A 23429-nucleotide genomic window follows, 5' to 3' on the forward strand; every position below is an offset into this window, starting at 1 on the left:
TTTCCAGTGTTGTCTTTGCCAATTCATACAAATCAAAAAACCAGAAGCTTTTTCACCAAGCCGGGAGCTGCTTGCCCTCATTTTCAAAGGCCTTCATAGACCCTTCATGCTTTACCTATTCCTACTCATTCAGCATTCAGACTCCAGTTCCCACCTCACACCAGTCTGTGATACATTTTCAAATACCTTTTTCTGTGCTTTTGCTAGGCTAGGCTGCACGTTATACTAGTAAGGAAGTCTTCAAAACATCTGCAAAACTACATTGTAAACCTCCATTCACAGCCTGTTTTGATGTGATGCTTGCCAAACAGAAAAACAGGTAAGGCGCTGCCTTTCCACCATTCAGGCGGACTGAAAACTGGCTCAATGGCTGGGCCCAGAGGGTGGTGATCAGTGGCAAGAAGTCTAAGTGGAGGCCAGTAAATAGCAGTGTACCCCAGGAATCAGTACTGGGTCCAATCCTGTTCAACATCTTCATTAATGATCTGGATGATGGGGCAGAGTGCACCCTCAGTAAGTTTGCAGATGACACCGAACTGGGAGTGGCTGATACACCAGAGGGTTGTCCTGCATCGAGGGGGACATCGGCAGGCTGGAGAAATGGGCTGACAGGAACCTCATTAAGTTCAACAAGAAGTGCAAAGTGCTGCACCTGGGGAGGAACAACCCCAGGCACCAGTACATGCTGGGGGCTGCCCAGCTGGAAAGGAGCTTTGCAGAAAAGGACCTGGGGGTTCTGGTAGACACCAAGTTGAACATGAGCCAGTAATGTGCTTTGGCCACAAAGAATGTTAATGGTATCCTGAGATGTATTAGGAGGACTGTTGCCAGCAGGTCAAGAGAGGAGATTCTTCCCCTCTACTCACTGCTGGTGAGGCCACACCTGGTGTACCGTGTCCAGTTCTGGGCTCCTCAGTACAAAAGAGACATGGATACACTGGAGAGAGTCCAGCAAAAGGCCGCTAAGATGACTAAGAGACTGGAGCACCTCACATATGAGGAAAGGCTGAGAGAGCTGGGACTCTTTAACCTGGAGAAGAGAAGGCTCAGGGGAATCTCATCCTTGAGTGTAAATACCTGAAGGGAGGGTCCAAAGAGGACAGAGCCTCTTCTCAGTGGTGCCCAGTGACAGGACCAGAGGCAATGGGCACAAACTGAGAGACAGGGTGTTCCATCTGAACATCAGGAAACACTTTCATACTGTGAGGGTGACCAAGCACTGGCACAGGTTGCCCAGTGAGGTTTTGGAGTCTCCATCCTTGGAGACATTCAAAAGCTGTCTAGACGTGGTCCTGGGCAGCCTGCTCTAGGTGGCCCTGCTTGACCAGGGGAGCTGGACTAGATGACCTCCAACCTCAAACATTCTGTGATTCTGTGTAATGTGGAAAAGGCCACCTATGGCTTTTCAAAAAAAGACCATTTTTTCTCCATCAGAATCAATTTGTTAGCAAACTATTAACAGTTTGAATATTTATGGACAGGGGAAATTCTTAATGAAAATATATAAAGAAAGATTATATTAATTACACCTTTACATAGGCAAGATTAAGCAATAAGTTTTTTTGTGCGTGTAAAAACGCTGAGCTTGATAAGCAAGACAGAATGCATGATCACATGTGCAGGCAGACCACCACAGTTACACCAAAAGAGCTATGGGTTTTTTTCCAAAACAGCAAGTGGAAAAAAAAAGCAGCCTGCCTACAGTGAACCTGAGCTTTAGTCCTCAAAGGAACTATTACAAGGCAATGAAGTGCGATTCACATCAATGGGAGAAACACTTATGATCTAAGCAGCTAGAAAAACATGCACAGATGAACAGAGAAAACACTGACTGGACATGGGAGCACTGGAGTTGAACAGTTCTTTAAACCTAATGAAACATGAAGTGCAACACTGAAAATAAAAAGCTATAAGGGAAAAAAAGCATAAATAAATTTACTGCAATAGGCACATTATAAAACCTTCAAATACAATTTCCCCCTGCCAAAAAAGGGGTAAGTTTTACCACACATTAAATGTCAGCTAAGAAAGCCCAATGCTGTTTCATAAACCACAGGCTTAAGAGCACCAGCATTGGCCAGCTGACAGACCGTGAGGCCTGTTGCCGCAGACAAGTGACTGCAGTGACAGGGTAGGAAATATGGGGCATGAAGGAGTGATAGAGATTCCTCAAGAATCTCCCTATGCGCTTGAGGCTGCAAAGGCAGCTCCAAACTGCTCTCAAGCCATGTTAGTTTTACTGCTAGTGAATTAGCTGGGGAGCAGAATCAGTGGTCCTGAAAAGTGTCTTCCTCTCACGTATGGTCAGATATTTTCCTCTGAAGCAATGCACAGGATGCTAGATCTGTGCCAGCAAGGGCTCTGGCTGAGCTTTGAACTCTTGGGTTATTATCCAAGTCCCAGTGCTGCTACCTCAGATCATTTATTCCCTTTTCTTTACCATTGGAGAGATACCTGCTTAAGTTGTAAATTCAGAAAGCTGGAGATTTTATGCAAATGTCCTGATGTGCTACTTTGCACAGCAATGAATATGCACCATCCAATTTGCATGCACCCCCAACAGTAAATTCCTTCAGTCCTTCACTTTTCTTCCTTGTCAAAACCAACATTTCTCTCCACTCCTCTCTTTCTGTTTCAAAGTTGCACATTTCCTACCATCCTTAGTGACCTAGTTCACCATCCATCTTTTGTTCACACACTCCCATAATTTCTTATTCCTCAGGCCCTTTTTTCTCTGTTTCCTGTATCTGAGACTCCCAGCTCCTTACATGTATCTCCCCAACTTGTTTTCTTCCACCCTTTTATTGGTGCTCTTATCCCTTTCTTGGGACAACGCTATTTTTCTTTTCCTTCTTGACATCCATTCATCAGTACTCTTTGACTAAGGCCTTCCCACTCTCTTCCTGCAAATTCCTTCCACCTGCTGTGATTTCTGAGGTTTCCACTCCATTTTCTCTGGATATGGTCTCCAGCATGCTTTCATCCACAGTGAGACCAAGCCATATAATAGGAAACTAGTGGATCAACAACCTTAGATCAAAATCAGTATTATTTTGGACCATCAATCTCACAATAGTGTGTGAAACCCAGTGAAATTCCCAAGTATTATTTTAATATCTAAAGTGCTTATTCACTAAACACAACAAAACCCTAGGCAGAACACATAAAATATCACTGGTTACACCACTGTTATCTGCAGTCTTCACCACTGAGTAAGATGGCCTACATCTGCACTGATAAGAACCAGTTTTCAATTGCTCATAAGGCTAAACTTTACTTCACTGGGTTGGAAAAGTGCATGCTTACCTCACTGTGTGATTTTTGTTAGGCAGTTTTCTAGGATTGCTGCCTGTGAGTGCTTATGTTTTGTTTTGTTTTTTTAAATTAGGCAGAAAAATAAATCAACAAAAAATGAAGCATTTCTGGGAGCAGGGTGTGGGAAAATATATTGATCAACCCTTGTGAGGTCCAATGTGTGTAGGATTTGAAGACTTTGTATTAGGCAGAAGATGAATTCTGTGGGCTGAGAATATTCCTATTGTTGTCTGTTTGAAAAATTGTCAAAACTTAGCCAAATTTCAAACCTTGAAAAAATCATAGCCACCAGATGCTTACAAGACAGTTTTTAGATTATAATGGATAAATTGAAGAGCCCACGTTTGCTAGTATGGTCCACTGTAGGCCTAAATGTTAGTCTAACCAGTATCAGTGGTTCTGTTTAAACATCCACTTGGATGTTTAAAAGATTTCAATATGAAAATATAAATCAGGGAAGTAGTTTCAATTTTTATTATTACTATTATTATTATTAACATTACTAAGCTTCTGTGATAGAAGTGCTGTAATTTCATGCTAGCCATATATTCAGCAGATGGAATAAATAAGATCAGATAAGCCATCAAGTAAGAAACTGCTTAGGGTAACACTGGAGAAATGTATTTAACTAGTGGAATGGGGTGATAATCAGCACTTCACTAAGCATCAAGGACATTGAGAAGAAAAGTGCAGGTTAGGGACCTGTATTCACTTAAGCTACTGGGGAGTGAAACAAACAAAAGCAAATCCCAAGACAGACACTCCCAACATTTGGGAGTAAGGTAATTATTTAACTATTAGAGTTACTGTGAATTGAGTTTTGAAGATCATATATTTGTTCTCCATTACATAATAGTACGCCTTAGAAGACTGAGTCTCCCTTAAAGCCAAAGTCCCATATGTAAACCCCTAAATAAGAGCAATATCATTCAGAAGCTAAATAGCGTTTTCTCTGCAATTGCAAATCTCATCCACAGTACTGCTCTAGACACAGGAAATGGTGTCTGAAACTCATTACAGATCTCCCTTCTTAATACAATATAGATGAGGAAGATATTTTTTCTACTTGAGTGCAGAAAAAGGGGACCGTAGCCACCTGTAGTTAGCAAAGTGGAACAGATTAGAAAAAGTAGGTTGTGGGAATGAGACTAGCAGCAGGATAGAAAGAGTGGAGGGGAAAAAATAGAACAGAGCGTGGATAAAATGCTGGACTTCGGAACTAACAGCATGAAATAAATGAAGTGAAAGGGAAGAAGAGAGACATGGCAAGGAGCCAGGATGCAGGTAGAGACAGACTAAGCAGAAAAACAAAATGAAAGAAGAAAGTGACATGGTGAGGAAAAAACACTGAGATGGAACAAGGGAGACTGGGAGTGTGAGCAAGTGGGATAAAGGGATAAGTATAACAAAAGGGCAGGAAGGTTGGCATGAAGCCAAAGTAGAGAAAAGAGAAAGCTTGGATGAGAACCAGGGAGAGGAGGAGGGGCAGAAGCTGGCTGTGCAAGGAAATTAGGATTGGGATAAAACGCGTATGGAAAGGACATGAAGCCAGGCAAATGAATGGGGCAATAAGGCAACAGAATAAAGACAAGAATGGAACAGACTGGAGGCAATGGGACAAAGGAGGTTACGTGTGGGAGGAATGAACCATAAAGACTGTATCTGTTCATACAGAGAGCTTGGAATGGAACCCAGGTTCCCCAAGTGTCACCACTACCTTTCTGCAGTCAGCATGTTTAACCTATATGGCCTAAGAGTATGCCTTTTAAACCTCTGGAATAGTTCAAGTAAAGAAGGACAACCTAATGCTGTTTTCAGCTATCTAAGCAAGTGACAAAGGTTACTTAAAAGTTTTTCTACAGCTGAAGTAAAGACTTCAGCAGTCTTTACTTCAAGACTGATAACCTACATTTCTATTTTTCAATCCACCAGGAAATTAGACAGAGAAAAAATTAAAATAAATCGGGGAAAATATTATGTGATCTTGTGATTAAAGATTCTTATAAGTTATGTTCCTACAAATTATATATTAATACTACAGAAGGGATCATAATTCTGGCATTTCTCCAAGTTTGTGCCTGAACAGTCTTATTAGACTTCTTCATATGTGCCTCTTGTGTTTTTATATATATGTATATATATTTACATGTACGTATATGAAAGAAAGTTACTATAGCTGGTATTTCAAGGAAAATGAAATTTATATTGATCACTGAGATCCTGCAATAATCAAATAATTATATAGTGTAGTCTGTGCACATCTCAGCTTTAAAAACATACATGTAAACACTGAGAATTTTATAGTAACTTTGTAAATTGAGGTTGCCTGTAGTCTGTAGATGAAGCTCAAATTTGTAAATCTATTTTCTTATCATTTGGTATTGTGTGAATCTAGCTTTTCTTGCCTTAGTGTTCTGTACCCACAATTAGCATTTGAATCATTTATAGAAACCTGCTGAATATACTGAGAGTGAAAGAAAGATATCACAGGCAGAAATCCCAAAGTGGTCTCTCTGCTTGAGGAAAATGAGTGTAATTTCATCTGAAGGGAAATGCTGCTCTTCTACCTGAGTACAATCACACATGCCAAAGATGAACAAAAAGACTAAAGAAAAGAGGGTGATACACGTCTGGATAAAACATTCTCTAGAGGATTTTCTGACCATAAATGAAAGATTCCGACTGCTTGACAGGGAAAATATGTGTTCCCTGAGTGACTATACTATATTCTTTTTGAAATACTGAACAAGCACCCCCTTCTTTAGGCTCTTCTCATTGAAAACATTTGTGGAATGTGCAGAAGTCCAGAAACTGCATTCAAAGGAACTGCTATGGCAATGGCCAAACTTGAATGAGATTAAATATCATTTCCTACAATGAGTTCAGGTATCCCCTTTTCATTGAAGTATATTCTAATGATCTGTGTGGGGTTTTTTCTATTTTGGGGTCAAAGAAAAGAAAATGAAACTACGGTTCATAGTTGAGTCAAATGACTAATGTGTTTTGGTAACGATGAGCAAATTAGATCACATAGTAAGAAAGTGCATTCTCTTAGACTTCAGCAAGAAGCACAGAGTCCCTTCTATGATCTGAAAGAAATGCTGTGTTTGGATGAACTAACCAGACAGAGGGATATGAAATAAGCCAAACAAATGGGTATTAAGGGAGAATATACTTACAGAATGGCAATTTCACACACAGATTTTGAAAATGACACATGGTGTATATAATATGCTAAGAAACATGAGCTAGGCATCTGAGCTTACTAAACAATTTTTATTTATTTGGGATATTTCCAATTTATTAATGGGAAATCCTTGCTAGTGCAGGAGTTACTCTTGGAGAGGTACAGTCAGCAGTTCAACAATTCTCTTATCTTTTTTTTTGACATCATGAAACTGTTAAACCGCAAAGCCAAAGCTAAATGTGTCTTGCTAAGTAAGAGTGCAATGGAGTAAGCTTAAGTATCCCTTATAATCCACACTGCTTAACTGTTAGCTCTGTCCCTGACTCTGCTTTGGACCACTCCAACCAGCTCTCTACAAACAAGACTAATCTCCTATAAAGGAAACTGGCTCTAAACAATATGAATGTGAGCCAGACTGTTGCCTGGCTTAATCTCTAGCCCTCTTTTATTTAGCAATTTAACAGTTTAGACATAGGCAGCATCCCCCAAGGATGAAATTTTGGGAGAGGTAGTGTTTGAGCTACTGGGGAGTCAGCTCTGACCTGCATGCCTCTGATAGCTGGTTTGAAAGGTGACATTTCTGTGATAAACAACAAAGAAACAGCTTGTGCCTGGGAATTGTGCCAAAGCACCCAAGGCAAACGTCAGAGCTGCAGCCTATTCCCACCACGGGGAGGGCAAGTGTGTGCTTTCCTGATCACAGCAGCCTGGAAGATGTCCAGCGGGGACAGCACTACCAATGCCAGATTACTAGCTGTTCACAAAGTGATTGCTGTGCTAAATTCAAATTAGGGGGACGGCCTAAGAAATACAAGTTGCCCTTCCGCAGTTGGTATCAGTGCCAGCGTGGGCGGTGCGGTACCCAAGTGAGGATGTGCGCCCCACTCTCGCGTGCACAGGCAGCAGCCGCGCATATACCAGCACTCCCCATGCTGCACGTGAATGAGACAAGGGAGTTCAAACTGCCAGCAATAACAGTATTAAGAATGTCCAAAAGGCCTTGTTAAATTTACATAGGCAACCCTGGCATATTCTAATTTCTTGAGGTTTGTTTTGCTGCCCCCATAATCTGATTTTGATGAGATTTTTGTGTGTCACTGATGCAGATTTGCATGTGTGTCAAAGAGGTTATTATATTCCATCATTTTATTAAGGTATAATTATTAAGGTGAGCAAGTCTGACCTTAATACCTCAATAATATCCATTTTTGGTATAAAGTTGAATCTCAATGTGCATTAAAAATAAAAACTTGCTTTTAGCCCTAATAGTTACAGGGAGGAAAATGACAACAGTCCTAGAAACTCAGAATAACCTGCTTAAAAATATGCCTAATTTTTAATGCTATTACCATTATTTTTTAATGTTTGCAGCTGGTAGTATTTCAGTTAATAGTCTGTTGCACTCATTGGTAACCTAATCTGTTCCTGCAAAGCAGAGCCTCATCTTACAAACAGAGAGACTGACCTTCAGGCAGTAGCCTCAGTTGCCTTATTCTGTACTTAGTAGCCATATACTGTACATAACCCTCAAACTCACTAGTAATATCCTGTACTCCTATACAAGAAAGATGTTCTACCCTGGATCTACACACTCTGGCACTAATAGGACAATTCATTTATCATTCACCCATGCCCTTTTTCAATAGTTGGACTAATACTGTTCTAGCAAATTTTAGATGATAAATTTAACCGTGAGACTGCTTTTCTTTACAAATATATGTAAAGACATGTACAGATTTGGTTTTTTAACATCAGATAATACATACTGCCACTTAAAACTCTTAGTTATTCCCTGTTTGGAAACAATGCAAATACCTACTGCTATGTTTTGCTTTTGATAAGATAGGTATTGTTGTAAGTATTTAACTCTAATCCCTCTGTAGGATTCACTCTGCGCAGCTTTACGCCGTCTAAGGGTAAGGCATCAACTCCATGCCCCCTTCATGATGACTGGGGAGACCCAGCAGATTCAGTGGGCAGTTGACCCATCATTTGGCCCCTTTGCCCTGCACTTTGGTCTGGATTCCTTCTGTAGAATTTTAAAATGCTCAAGTTAAACCTCTAACATATGCTAGTTGCCCATGACCTCTTTAATCAGGGGAGGGTCAGACCTCTAAGTAATGATTCATCCCACCTATTTTAAATGCACCTCCTAGATTTGTCGGAATTGCACTCTAGAGATGATTCTTCACATTAGACAAGACAAAGCTTTGACTTTGTACTTAAGTTGTAGTTGGCTAAATTTAGTTGAGAAGAATCCCATCCTAAATAAAACTGGTTTTGCCATTATCAAGGTGTTTCTACAAGCCAGGTTTTGATTATAAAGTGTGGGTGTGATATCTTTCACATGTTTAGCTCACTCAGGATAATGTATCTTTGCTCCGATAATTTCTCATATAATTTACTGTGGAAGTTGGAGCAACCAGCTTTTTGTAATCCACTTATGTTATGTATTAATTTACAACTTGAGATTTGTAACAAGAAACTTGCAGCAGCTTTATTCTTTACAAGTTTCCTCCTGTACAGATGCAAATTAAATTTTCTCACTATAAATTTTAAACTTCAGTAGATTTTTCTTTTTTTTTCCAGGTAAAGTAAATTAGTGCCATCTCTATTATTGTTACGGTCTTACAAATAGCCAATTTTTTTTTTTTATTTTGTGTATTTTGTATTTATTTTCATTTTTTGTATTTTGTGTATTTACAAACATAAAACTGTATATGTATAGAGCTCAGGTCCTTCAACTGAGTCTGGATGTCACTCTAAAACAATGTAACAATTTCTTCATAAGATCATCACTACTCAAATCTTTTCATAAGGTGATATGCAAAATGTATGTATGTAAGATCTATAATATAAAATAGTTCAAAAACTAAATGTGTAATTTGTATAACTAATCCAATTGCATTTTATTAAGGTAAGCTGCTTCTCCAAATGAAAAGCATACCTGAATTACTAAGAATTTTGTAGGTATTTTATAAACAGGAAAAACTATCAGTCCTTGTGACTCATGGAATATAATATTAATTATATATTGCATGGGGTTTGGCTGCAGGTATTGCAGCAGCAGTGCTAGTAAACTGCTAAACAACAATGCTTTAGAACGAGTTTTTTGAAACTTCTGTGACCAGTCATTAAAGGATCATTGCTTATTAGACAAGCTACAAGACAAGAAAAGGCTATTTTTCTGTTCGGATACATTCCTGGAAGGAAAGAAATCCTCTCAAGAATTTGAAAGAATATAAAACTAAAGCCAAATAAATTTTTTTACAGGCTTCTAGTACAACATACAGATTTATCACTGTAGCGAGTTTTTCAAGTGAGACTTTTTAAAAGAACCTGCCACAAATATGTGTTACAAGAGGGTGAAACCGTAAGGGATGGAGTCCAGAATTTATATTACTGACTTTCTCAGAGAACATTAATATTTTTTGCTAAAAAATAACTATTTCCTCATAAATATATTTTAATTTATAACAGACTATCCAAATCATGTCTTGACTAAGGTTATTCCCATTCTGCCATACTACTTTTTAGTTACAATGCTTGTATTTGTCTATAATTAATTACTATTATAAATATAAATATGATATGCACATGAATTCATACTAAGGCTAAAAGATGTTTCAAAATGATCATCATAAGAAAGGAAATTTTAAAAACACCCCGATGGCTTAGCTACCAGATGAAATACTTTCCCTGATACCTAATAAATCCCTCTTATAAATGAATTTAAATTATTTACTTGTTTCTCACAAACAGAATCCATATGAAAGCCATATTTATCTCCTAAATAAGGACAGCAAATTATCTATAATGATAATAAGGTCTCTCCAAATTGTGTTATTCATTAACACTACAAAGGGACGATATATGCTCTGTATTTTGTTAAGTTTAGTGAGGAAGAGTGCAATGTTACTTCATTTGTCTTCCTCCACATGTACCCATAGCACTTGTACAGTGACTAGCACAACTGGTCCCTGGCTTCTCCCCGAAAACTCCTGGAATAGTAAGAATCACTGCCATTGTCATCTGGGACATAAAGGGAGACACAGTTCAACAAGAGAGCCAGCAAAAAGGATCATCTCACAAAACAGCAATCTGAGCTCTTAGAACACTTCAAAAGGAAAGACATTTTTTCCATTAGCCACTTTCTATTACAAACTTTACATGCACAAGTCTGTTTCAAAAAGAAAAATACCTAACTTCATGACAAAAAAGGTATTTCAAGTCATCCAGGGTTAGTGTTGCAAACATATACATGTTACACATATATAACCAAAGAAAAGGTCTTCCCCAGTCCTTTCAAGTCAGTCCTTTCAAGTCCTTTTCAATAAAACTAGTGTTTAGGCTTCACACTAGAAGAGACTTACAGACGTTGTGTAACTACATTAATGCAGTACGAAGCCCGAACTTGCAAGCCATCCTGAAACGTAAGAAATAGTAGCTCCAGCTCAAGATTACATCACTGCAATCACCTTACTCCTGAATAAGAGCTTTCTTGCCCTACTGAAGTCTGAACACAGGTAGAGTGAGCGCGTGCGTGCCTGCAGCATCACATGAGGATCCAGAGGGATCAGTGAGGGCAGCGGAACTACGGAACAGCACAGGACAAGATGGGATGAGAAAAATAAAACTGCAGTACATGCAAAATGTCACTCATGCCTTGCTTGCTAACAAAACTTCGGTTCAGTATATTTTTGCAGAAAAATTTTCTCTGTAAATTTAACCTTCCAGAAATTGCTGAGGGTACACTTCAGGCCATACATATATAAACCAATGACTTAATCTATTATGAAAATATGCTGAGCTTTCATACTCTGTAAAAGAGCAGATATAGGGTATCTCAACAGGAGAAATCTATATCCCAACAGAACTAACTAGTTTCAAACACATTTATTTTTACTATTATTTTACTACATTTTTACTATCTTCTTGCTATAAAGTGTATTATTTATTTTCTGAAGTCTGAAAAGAGGTTGGAAGCCATTTATTCAATGAAAATTAGAACATATGCAATAAGGAAATACACATATGTTCTTTTAATAAGCAACAGGGCACAAATCAATATGTAACATAAGTACTGAACTGTATTCTTAGATGGTTTTGCAAACCTAAAAATACATTGTATACGTAGTAGTTTTCTAAAGACAGTCTGACATGTGAATTATAATATATATGCATAAGTACTTGAATTACATGTGTCTACCTATGTACATGTGTTTTCTGCTTTTCATTAGACATTTTGGCACGCTTAGTATCTACTCATTAAATCTTAACATGCAAATCACCCACAGTGAAAGACTCGGAAAAAAAAAAAAGAAAAAAGAAAACCCCACTGAAAAAGCAATCTTAGCTTCATATTCAGATCACTTAAGGGTGTAGTAAAATCAGCTGCATCCCACCCCTTGTATCTCAGCACCTCCATCTTGTAATTCACAGGTGTATTGGGTTTGCATGGCAAGGTTTTGGTAGTGGGGGGGCTACAGGGGCGGCTCCTGTGAGAAGCTGCTAGAAGCTTTCCCTATGTCTGATGGAGCCAATGCCAGCCGGCTCCAAGACAGACCTGCCGCTGGCCAAGGCCAAGCCAGTCAGCGATGGTGGTAGCGCCTCTGGGATAACATAGTTAAGAAGGGGAAAAAAACCCTGCACAATTGCAGCTGGGGAGAGGAGTGAGAATATGCGAGAGAAACAAATCTGCAGACACCAAGGTCAGCGAAGAAGGAGGGGGAGGAGGTGCTCCAGGCGCTGGAGCAGAGATTCCCCTGCAGCCCGTGGTGAAGACCATGGTGAGGCAGGCTGTCCCCCTGCAGCCCATGGAGGTCCACGGTGGAGCAGATATCCACCTGCAGCCCATGGAGGACACCACACCAGAGCAGGTGGATGTGCCTGAAGGAGGCTGTGACCCTGTGGGAAGCCCACACTGGAGCAGGCTCCTGGCCAGACCTGTGGACCCATGGAGAGAGGAGCCCACACTGGAGCAGCTTTGCTGGCAGGACTTGTGACCCCGTGAACAGGACCCACGCTGGAGCAGTCTGTTCCTGAAGGACTGCACCCCGTGGAAGGGACCCACACTGGAGCAGTTCGTGAAGAACTGCAGCCCGTGGGAAGGACTCATGTTGGAGAAGTTCATGGAGGACTGTCTCCCGTGGGAGGGACCCCAGGCTGGAGCAGGGGAAGAGCGTGAGGAGTCCTCCCTCTGAGGAGGAAGGAGCGGCAGAGACAATGTGTGATGAACTGACCGCAGCCCCCATTCCCCGTCCCCCTGTGCTGCTCGGGGGGAGGAGGTAGAGAATTCGGAGGTGAAGTTAAGCCCAGGAGGAAGGGAGGGGTGTGGGGAAAGTGTTTTAAGATTTGGGTTTTATTTCTCATTATCCTACTCTGATTTGATTGGTAATAAACTAATTTCCCCAAGTCGAGTCTGTTTTGCCTGTGAGAGTAACGGGTGAGTGATCTCTGCCTGTCCTTATCTCGACCCTTGAGCCTTTTGTTCTATTTTCTCTCCCCTGTCCAGCTGAGGAGGGCAGTGATAGAGCTGCTTTGGTGGGCACCTGGCATCCAGCCAGGGTCAACCCACCACAACAGGTGTTTACTCACATGAGTATCAAAAAGCAACTGAGATACCAGAAACAGACAGGAACAAAAATCCTAGTTCTCCTCAATCATTGCCTAGAGACTCAGATAAATGAATGGGATTGTCTCCAGTGAGATCAGAAACAGAATTAAGATTATCTAAGTATGGAGTTCATACTCCAGCAGAAGTCCATGAGGATTTTTATTTATATTTATGAGAAAATAAAAAAAGAAAACCAAACAGAGTCCTGTTTAGGATCAACAACTTCTTGCCATTCTGAGTTGTGTTTAAAAGTCTGGTTGATGGCAATACAAATAAGCATTACAAGATGGTAAAGTACCTAAGAAACAGAGGAATGGCTTGACAGCTACAATTCATAGCATTTCTGACTAACTCAGTATACCTACATCCACAGTGTCAGAAAGGATATCCCTGCCATCAGAAGGAATCTGAACAGCAGAAAGCAATTTGTATTCAGAGCAACACCAGGAAGCTCTCTTGTGCGATGGCAGAGGAGGTCCAGCCCCTCCTGGTGGAAAACAAAGATAGGAAGGGACAAGTTTTCCAGGAGCTGCAGCAGAGGCCTGACAGGAGAAAGGGCAGGAACGTGGGAGGCTGACCTAGGATGCATCAGAGAGGTTTCTGGAAGGTAGCTGTGGGTAAGTAGTGATTTGTGAGCCATGAGGTGGGTCAGTGGGAGCTGTGGGGAGCCCTCCTGAAGTGGTCAGACTATAACAAAGGCGCACTGAGCATGTCCTGGGAGAGTGAGGATGAAGAAATGTGAAAAGGTGAGATGCTAAGAGGCACAAATCATGTTTAGGCATGGCCTTCAAATCCCAAACCCAGGGTACCCTTCCACAACTCAGTGACTGGAAAACTTTGAATGCAACTACTGTGTCAAGTGGATCCTGAACATTCATTCACAGAGATATACACAGCAAAAAAGTTAGCTAAAAATAAGAGTTTGACATCAGACTATAAGAAAACAACAGACAAAAGTGCTTATTTCGGCTCCCTTTCAAATTTCAGGGCAAATTTAATTTTTGCTGGAGAGAAACTGCTGTTGATGGTAGATTGATTTTAATGAACTGTATTGGGTTGATAGCTTTACAATGCCTATTCTCAAACGATCTCTGTCATTTGAGATGCCACCTGTAGTAGAGAAATGTATAAGCTTTTCACATTAAAACCAGAATAGTCTCCCTGACTTGAAAGTATTTGCTATTGCTACAGAAGACTACCACAAAGAAAAGAGAAGCATGTGAAAAAATCGTGCTTTACCTGTCCATACTTTGCAGCTAAATGTAGGGGTGTCCAGTACTGATTATCCACTACATTGAGATCGGCCCCATGATCCAGTATCAGAGATGCAACATTCTTGTATCCATTAGCACAGGCCACATGCAGCTGCAATATAAAAGTATCTTAATAGTTTAAAGAACTCAGAAAAGCCCGTGACGTGCTACTGCGTATCTTGACTGCCCCACAGACCTAACTGGCTGAATCACGATAACGACAAATACAAAATATACAAGCGATAACAACAGACTAGAAAACAGCTGTGGAATCTTTTTTAACATTTATAAACAACCCCCCCCCAAAAATAAGAATGTTAGTTTATCGAGAACTATTTAAACCATCTAGTCTCACTAGATACTTTTCATACAATTTCAAGCAAATGTCCTTTCAAACGCATTCACAAACTTCATGAGCCCAGGCAGATTCACACATTTCAGCAGAGCGTAGCCTAGACCTAATTTTCTTTTGTGGCCATTCAAATATCCCAGATGTAAGCTGACGCTACTTTACTCCAAAATGAATTCATTAACACATAATCAAACCAAGCACATAGGGTTTGCAGCACAAAATCAGTCACAAAAAATACTTTCTCAGTTTTGAACCACAGAGATTTTATTTCTTTTACTTGCACTTCTTCCCTAGATACTTAATTGTATGTTGAGGCACATACTTCACACGACCAGATTGATCCAGGTTAGTTTAGTGGTGTTTCTCATGGTTCTCTGCTATGATTTCAAACATTCCCTCCACTTCTGGGAGCAAAGGGGACAAAATTTGCATTTGGAAATTGGCACAATATAATTGCTCATCCCCGGTTAGAAGGAGTCAGTTCTCATGAGGGTCAGTAACACAGGGCTCAGGAAGATTGCAGAAAAAGAAAGCTGAGGTTATAGGTGGTAACCTGTATCCCCACATCATGTAGCCCAACTACATGATTTTTTTCCCTTGAAGCAATGTTAGCCGAAGAGACTATTTTTCTGAGGATTGAAATGAATGGCTAATGGCAAGAAAAAGGTCCTGCAATAAACCTGTTACTAGAACTGTGTAGTTCCAAAGTCACTATAAGCATACAAGACACCAAAAACAGAGTCCAGGATATTATTTGCCTTATTTGTTATTTCTGGTTCAGCTGCACCTGCAGAGTATGCATAGTTTTCTCTATGAACATCCCTGATGCAGAGGGATGAAACACATTACAGCTTGTCAAAAATCTTCCCCCAGAAAGGGGGCAGAACACCCCTGCCCTGAGGGCAGAACACCAATTCTGTACGCTATAAATGTTCTAATTTTAAATGTACAAAAACTTCAAAATTTTCCTATAATTTGACATAGCTTCAGCTTTTCTTCTGTTTTAACAGAAGAAATTACATTTTCTATTCAGACATCAATTTGACAAGTGCTATTTTAAAGTAGTTTAAAAGCTCACAGGACAAAGGAAATATTTTATGACTGAAATCTTTCAAAGAAAAAGTTATTACAGGAGAATTTAGCAGAAAAATTAATTTTGCCATATATCATTCTGTGTCTGTATTGCATGTACACATATGTATGTGCTATAAATCTATGAGAATGCGTGCTTTTATACATTTATGGCATCAAATTTTTGCCTGATTCATTTTAACTTACACATGGACTTAGATATATTCTATCAAGAGAAAACAAATCTCATTTGCTACTTACAACTAAGATATTTGTTGTTTTCTCTGCACAGATAGATGTAGAGCAACAAAAAACTATTCCCAGAACCCTTTGATACACATACAGATATCACAGACTGGCTGACTCCACACCCGTGAACAGAGACAGAGCAGTTTAACAAATTCCGGATTTCCCACCAGTTTGTCAGACAAAAGTTTCACATAATAGAAATCTCAAACAAAAGCAAAATGATCCACTCTGTAGCTAGTTGTTGCAAGACTATGAAAGAAGTGCAAAAAATCAAAGTTCAACATAAAAACTGTTCATGCAAAAAATGTCCCCTTTGTCCACATCCCACCAAGCAAATAACGAAAACCAAACTATCCACAATGCTTTTCTCCTAGTATCTGCAGTGCTGTTAAACACATTTCAGACATGCATTTCAACTATTCCAGCTAACTACAGAAAAGGTTTTACACAATGATAGTTAGGTAAGTTCATAACTCAATTTAACTAAGCCAATTCAGACTAAAGCAGCAATAAGAGTAAAGTACAATAGAAACAACTTTGCATTTTACTATGATTTAGCGGCTTAGCTTAAATGTATCAGAAAACTGGAAGTTAAATTAATGCTTTTATTAATTAAACTAAAAGTTGTGTTGTTTCTTCCCACCACTCCCCTGCTTCCCTCCTGTTTTTAACTACCGTTAACTGCCTTGGGGTGGCAACCCCAAAAGTCATAGCTTTCTGTATAGACAGAGCCAGTGGCTGGATTCAACAACCCCAGATATGAGGCTGCTCACTTTTTCAGTTATAGTTTAAACACTCCACAGCTATTAAAATATGGAATTAAATACTAGTGATTCAGTGTATTAATTCACTATCATGCAATGTCATTCAGCATAAATGCTGAAATAATAAGAATAATGAAGTTCAGTAATTCATGCCTTTCTGATTATTTTAGTACAGTATTTGCAGAAAAACACAGAAGAATTTTAAAAAGTTATTCAATATCTTAATGCTGCTGATGACCATTTACTGATTGATAATGATGTTGAAGATTTTATATGCAAAGAGAACATTCCACAGACATGCTATCTAGGGAAAAATACATTAATTTTTAAATTATTTTATTAGATTAATTTTTAAATTATTTCACAGCTGAAGTAGTGATCCTGAAAAAACAAAGGGATAGAAGCTCTACTATCAGAAAAAAGTATAATGAGACCCAGTGACTACAAGTAACATGCAAATTTGGAAGATGGAACACTTATCCACTGATATGGTGGATGCTTCATTACACTGAATCAAGATGGGATAGCTTTATGAAACAGTATTTTAGCCTGGTTCAGCCAGAAGATATGATCCTAAAACAGGAATAACTGAGTGAAGTTTCAGGCCCTCTTTTACACAGAATGTCAGAGACCGTATCTGCTGCAGTTCTAAACTACAGTGCCAATATTTTTTTTTTGCTATTAATTTTTGTGTTGCACATTCAGTGGCTAACAGCAAGAAAGCTGTCATTAAGGCACAGGTGTTGCACTAGCTTATTTTAAAATCTGTACTATGCATGGCATTGACATATATCTATTTTCAAAAGGCCAGATGAGAACCAAAATCTTGCGTTCCCTCATTTCTCCTCTTAGAGAATTGCCTTGCAAACATGCTCACCAGTAGGCAGTTGCAGTACATGCATATTCACAGGGGGATGATTACATATTTCCACTCACCAGGGTAACTCCTTCATCATTCTTTTGATTCACACTTCCTCCACTCGATATAAGCTGTTGGACATCTGTAAGCATTGTCATAGGTCTCTGTATCTTCATTTGGCGCAGTGAATTCAGCTCTACACCTGGAAAAAAGAAAAGGCTAAAACCTTCTGCTATTTCATTCATCAATAAAGAACGGACATATGATTTTGTTTTCTGGGTTTGTCAAAGCTTAATCAACATTTAATTAGACTTCTGTGTACATTTATAGAACGTATTTACTTAGTTATATTTACCAACAAGTTTACTCATGTCTTTATTCATCAGTCACTACATAGATGATTTAATGCCAGTCAGCAATATCAAATAAATGGGCCTGATCCTCTACTGACTGGCAAGAGCAGTTGTAGGGAAAGCAGTTGTAATATCATTAAATCCACTGGGATTGTGAAAATAGCTGTGAATAGGAAAAGAATTAAACACTCTAAGGAAGCCACTCAGGACTTTGGGTCTTATTTAATTAAAATTATTTTTGGCCACATTCTTTCAACCCTGTGTATACATCGCAGTCCCCAGACCAGCCCCTCAAATCTGTCGGCTCAGCTGCTTGAGAGATTGTGAAGTTAAACAAATGACATTACAACTCAACACTTTGTTATCTGCCTGGGTTATTTTTAAGCAGGATTAGTTCTCCAGCTGAGCCTAGATCATTGCAAGGCCCCATAAACCAAGAGAAAATGCGGTATGGAGGCAGCAACAAATGGGAGGGGATGAAAGGAATGAAGGGTGCGGGATTGCTTGTGTCAGCCTTGCTACTGAAAGAAACAGTTGTCAAAGTACAGCTTTAAAAGGAAGATAAGCAAGGCAGTCTATAACCAAAAGAAAGCATGGCCTCCAGTCTGAAGAGATTTAAAATTAGCAACAGAGGGTACAACAAAATTGCTAAGTGGTTGAATTAGCAACTGGCTGTGGCTTGATTGGAAAATCTAACCAACATTCAGGGCTTGATTCTTCTGCTCCTAGCTTCACGTGGTCACTTACATCCATACATAGAAAATGTAACTTGAGTATAAAAATCTTTCCTCTCTGCCCTGGCCATGACATAACAAAACCCATACGAATAAATAATTTCTTGGTTCTCTTCCACATATGTCAGTGAGCTGAAAAGTGACAAATAATAAATTAATTTAATTAATATGTATTTAACTTAAATCTTTTTGCTTGAACAATTCATTTAATATTTTATCTTCAACAATTCTTGCAGTTTTTTACATTACTAAAACAATTGAAACATGTTTCAGAGTAAAAGCATATTTTGAGTCTCTTAGTTTTAATCCACCCTGGAACTCGTATAAATGGGTGTACCATACACAGTTCAGCAAAGAATCCCATTCATTTTCTTTCTCTAACATGCTACTCTACACACTGCTTTATGTTCTGAATTTTAGTTGCCTGCAGCACTTCTAAGAGTTTCAGCTCTGAGGTGAAATCTTCGGAGTGTGAACACTGTCTTGCTGGCCACATCTACTTATTCTTATATTTTCACACCTGTCACCTAAATGATACTAAATGACACCAAATGTAAAACACAAATATAAACTTAAGCTGGAGAAAATGAGATGGTTTTTATATCTAAACTAAAACCTGTGATCTTTTACATAAATGCAATTCAGACGTATACATATATGACACTGATAGCTTAAATTAGATAACCACCCAAAAGCAGAATGTGCTGGCATCAACAGAGATTCCCTTCCTTTGCCTTTATAGAAAATAGAATGAAAGCATGAAAAAATCTAAATTGCAATCTTAGAATTGCAGAGTTTTGAATTCCAAGAACTTGGGAACTGTTAGGCTTCAGAGTGAAGGCATCTCTGGCGGGGAGCTGAGAAGCAGCTTTACCAAGTGTGCACATGTATCATTCTCTGGGGCTCGAACAAGGAGACCTGGTCAGTAACTGCCTTCCCTTAATCAAGTTTGTAATTCTGGAGAGTCTGCTCTCCCTCCCCAGGGAGTGACACTTTTCATGAGCTTAGATGGAACAACAGAATGTTACTCATACAGTAAGTAACTCTTGCTGCCTGAATCAAAGAATGACCTTCACTTTGCTTTTCAAAGGGGAAACGTGGTTTAGATATTCAGCTGAAATGGGACGACAGCCAGCATGAATAAATAGAGGAAGAAAACCCAATTGGCATGTACTATGGGAACAGATTCACATTATAAAAAATGGAAAGTCAAAAAGAAAGGCATAGGATGGAAAATACGCTCCAAATACCCTATAAAATCAGAACAAGAGCTACACGCTCACAAATTCTGCAGGAGATGAGATGGAGAAGGAACAGTTAAAACATTAGTGACCCTGCAGGGCACAGCATTTGGTGATGAATATTAGTGCTGATGACAGACAGGAGCATAACCTAAAAGCTACAAAATATATTACTTCTCACTGTTTAAGAAAAACACCTGACAAGGCCATTTCATGTGCTTTGGCTGTCTCAGTGTCTCTGGCATATGGTTATAGAACTGACAACCCACCCAATAGAATGTAAAAACCTCAGATAAAAAGAGGGAAAGTAACTTTCAAAAAGTGGCACTGGTAAAGAAATACATGGCAAACAGAACTGAGAATTGCTATAAAAATATTTTCCTCAGAAATGTCCAGTACTAAGAAGTCTCTCCATCTGCCAGGGGAACACCCGTTCCTGTGAGCAGTACAGAGCAAAGCACTCAAGCACTCGGGGAAATACCCATCATACACACCCAGCAGCCACTCTTTCTGTAACGTGCACGTCTCATTCTCCAACAGGTTTAACAGTCTTTAGGAGAGGTCAATATCATCTTGCATCATCTTGCAAACACAAATGTACATTAAAAACTCGCAACAGCTTTCAGAAGCCAATCTCTTCTCTCGTCTTAAGTCTTCTCTCATCCTGTCTATACCTGCCCTTCCTGCACAGAGCTGTAAATGCAGCAAGGCTCTTTTCACCCCAAGTGTGATGAGCCTGTCTGCAGTCTTCTGTAATTCTGGGGACATCATGGTTTAGAATTTATATTTTTCTCTTGTGCAGCATAGTATAGGGCAGACATGTTCGCAAACAATCAATGAGGAAAAAAAAGTCATGATACCATTGTTGAAATATTAATTTTCATTCATGAAAATATTCAGGTGTAGTTGTTACTTTATCCAGCTTTATTTGCCTAAAGTTTTAGAAGGGCTTTTCTCGCTGCTTACTAGATAGCTTTGTAAAGAGCATTATTTTTGTTAAATTACATTGTTCAGTAGCCCTTGTGCATATCACTTGGCATTATGTGCATCTGATTTTCAAAGGTCAGCATATGAACAGATACATTTCAGCAACATTTATTATGTGAGAAGGGAAGCCAATACTTTCAGTATCTGCAAAAGAATGCATACTTCAAAACTACTGAGGCCTATAGCTCTAATTCACTGCAGAAGTACCGACTGAGTGGGGTTGTTGGGTTTTACCTCTTTGCCTTCAACAATATCATTAAACCTACTTAGTGAAGGATGTTTAGTTTATTTCCTTCTAGTCTGAAAATGCTATTAGAAATAAAATTCCCATCTCCTCCTCATGTAGACATCAGAATGACAATTCTCCCACTCTAGTGAAACATGATTTTTTTTCCCCTCTCTCTTCTATAATAGGATGTTGATGACCGTTACCAGCTAAAAGTAAGGTCTGACTTTTCTTAACTTGTATGAAAACAAAAATAATTTTTGTAATTTATTTTAAGAGACTGGCACAATCTCAAGGCTTAATACTAAAGCATTATCTGTGGATATGTCTTGCAGGTTTATTATTTTATTTGCAAAATTAATACCAGAACACAGAAGCAAAACAAGTGTACCATTGTCTCTGGTTACTTGTGGTAAGCATCATGTCTGAAATGAGCTCATCACATACAGTATTTCTATACTCAAGATTTCTCTGCAAGTTCTTAATATGTTATGGTTGGATGTTTTTGTGAGAGCACAGTAAAAGCAGGCCACTCAACACGTGTCAGGGAGCCAGGAGCTGAGGGTGAACACAGGGCAGGCAGAGCACTGTCCTTGCTGACCAGGGCACAGCCCCCCAGTACCCAAACACGAAAATCAAGCAGGTCTGGTGATGGGAATCAGGGCCAACCGACAGTCCTGTGATTGCCAGAAAAGCCTGTAGCAACAAATCCAGACAAATCTGGTGAAGCCAGAAAGTCGTCAGTGGTTCAGGGTCAGGATCAGCAAGGTTCGTGGCTGGGCATAGGCATACCTCAAGCAAGGACCAAGGGCAAGGACCTGAGCCTAAATGTTGTTCCCGAGCCAAAGGATGGGTGAAAGATCATGGCAAGGCTTCTCCCAGCTCTGCCTCACAACTTAGCTCTTCTCTTAGCTGAGTGCTCCCAGGTTACACGGCCATACCATATCAGAGCTGGCTTTGAGCACAGGCAGCCAAGCCCCTGGGAGTGGGGGGACAGGTCGCAGGGCCCGTGGGTGCACTCCAGGCACTGAGAATTTTTTTTCTAATTTGCTAAAGGTTATAGTTTTAAGAATTCTATAAAAAATGATTAATTTATTTCTGATGGTAACAGAATTAGATTTTTCATCAGCAAGTTGTTTGAAAGGATACTAAAAGGGCATACCCAGTTTCTGATGTTCTTCACAATCTTTTTTCAAATCTTTGCAAAGCTTATTAGTCAAGGAGATGCCTGTTTTCCTTCTAGCATCAGTTACAAAGTAGATCATAAACTACTGGCTATAACTTAAAATGTTAATTCACGTGCCAAAAGTCTGCACAGTGAGTTTAAAGGTTTTCCCTTTGATAGAAACATATGGGTAACAAAGTGTTTCCATATGATGGCCTTTTTTCTTTAATTCACTTTTAAACGCCCACACATTTGCATGCTGGAAATACACGAATATTAAGAGAAGTCTAAGACTTCAAAGTCAGTTCCCCAAGAGTTAGAAAATATAAAAATTAAGGTAGCTTATTCAAGCTTATATTAGAAAACATAAAGGCCAAAGGAAGACAGATGAGCATTTTCAGCCAGAACATTTTCAATGTGTCACATTTTCTGTGTGCTTCATTTTTAGGACTTGAAGGGACCTACTGAAACATATCATTTGGTCCCCTGTTCTCACTGGCAACACCGTCACCTAATCCCTTATCATCAATTAATCAAGCTCTCTGCAGAAAATAGACAGATTTTTTGTGTGTGAGAATCTTATGGGTAGGTGGTTCCCAATCAGCAAGAATCAGAGTGAAAAGTCTTTGAACCACCCTGAGGCTGTTTAGTTTTGGTTGCCTGTTTTCTGTTAACCTAGAAAATTTGTAAGCAGAAATCAAGATCACGTTGCATATGGTTCTAAAATAGAAAATATATCAGGGGATTTAGCTTTAGCTTAAGTTCACTGATCTTTAGTGCTAACAATCTGTATGTGTTGACATTTTAGTCAGTCTTTATTGTAGTATGTTAGCAATAATTCCTTAATGTCTATGAAGAGCCTTTCATAGTTTTAAATATGAAAGTCTGGAGCAGTACTTTTCTGAAATTATATTGATCTATATCAATTTGTTTTCTTGAATGCACTGAAGAAACAGTATATGATTTTTTTTCCCCTTGTTGGATGACTAGATCTTTTTAAGGGTTTCTGTAGCACAACCTCAGAGTTAGAATATTTTGGTGTACAAGTTCTGAACAC

At 39.2% G+C, this 23429-nt stretch overlaps 1 protein-coding gene across 1 annotated transcript in view; it reads right to left on the reverse strand.

Annotated features, from left to right (window-relative positions):
- MYO16 (myosin XVI) overlaps positions 1–23429 on the reverse strand; it is a 404772-nt gene that overhangs the window by 200842 nt on the left and 180501 nt on the right. The window contains exons 6-7 of the mRNA XM_075525989.1: positions 17744–17868; positions 14358–14483 (exon numbers count right to left, since the gene is read on the reverse strand). Of these exons, the coding sequence (XP_075382104.1) occupies positions 14358–14483; positions 17744–17868 (251 nt within the window). The remainder of the gene's footprint in view (positions 1–14357; positions 14484–17743; positions 17869–23429) is intronic.

Source organism: Mycteria americana, chromosome 1 (genome assembly GCF_035582795.1).
Source record: "Mycteria americana isolate JAX WOST 10 ecotype Jacksonville Zoo and Gardens chromosome 1, USCA_MyAme_1.0, whole genome shotgun sequence".
NCBI lineage: Eukaryota > Metazoa > Chordata > Aves > Ciconiiformes > Ciconiidae > Mycteria > Mycteria americana.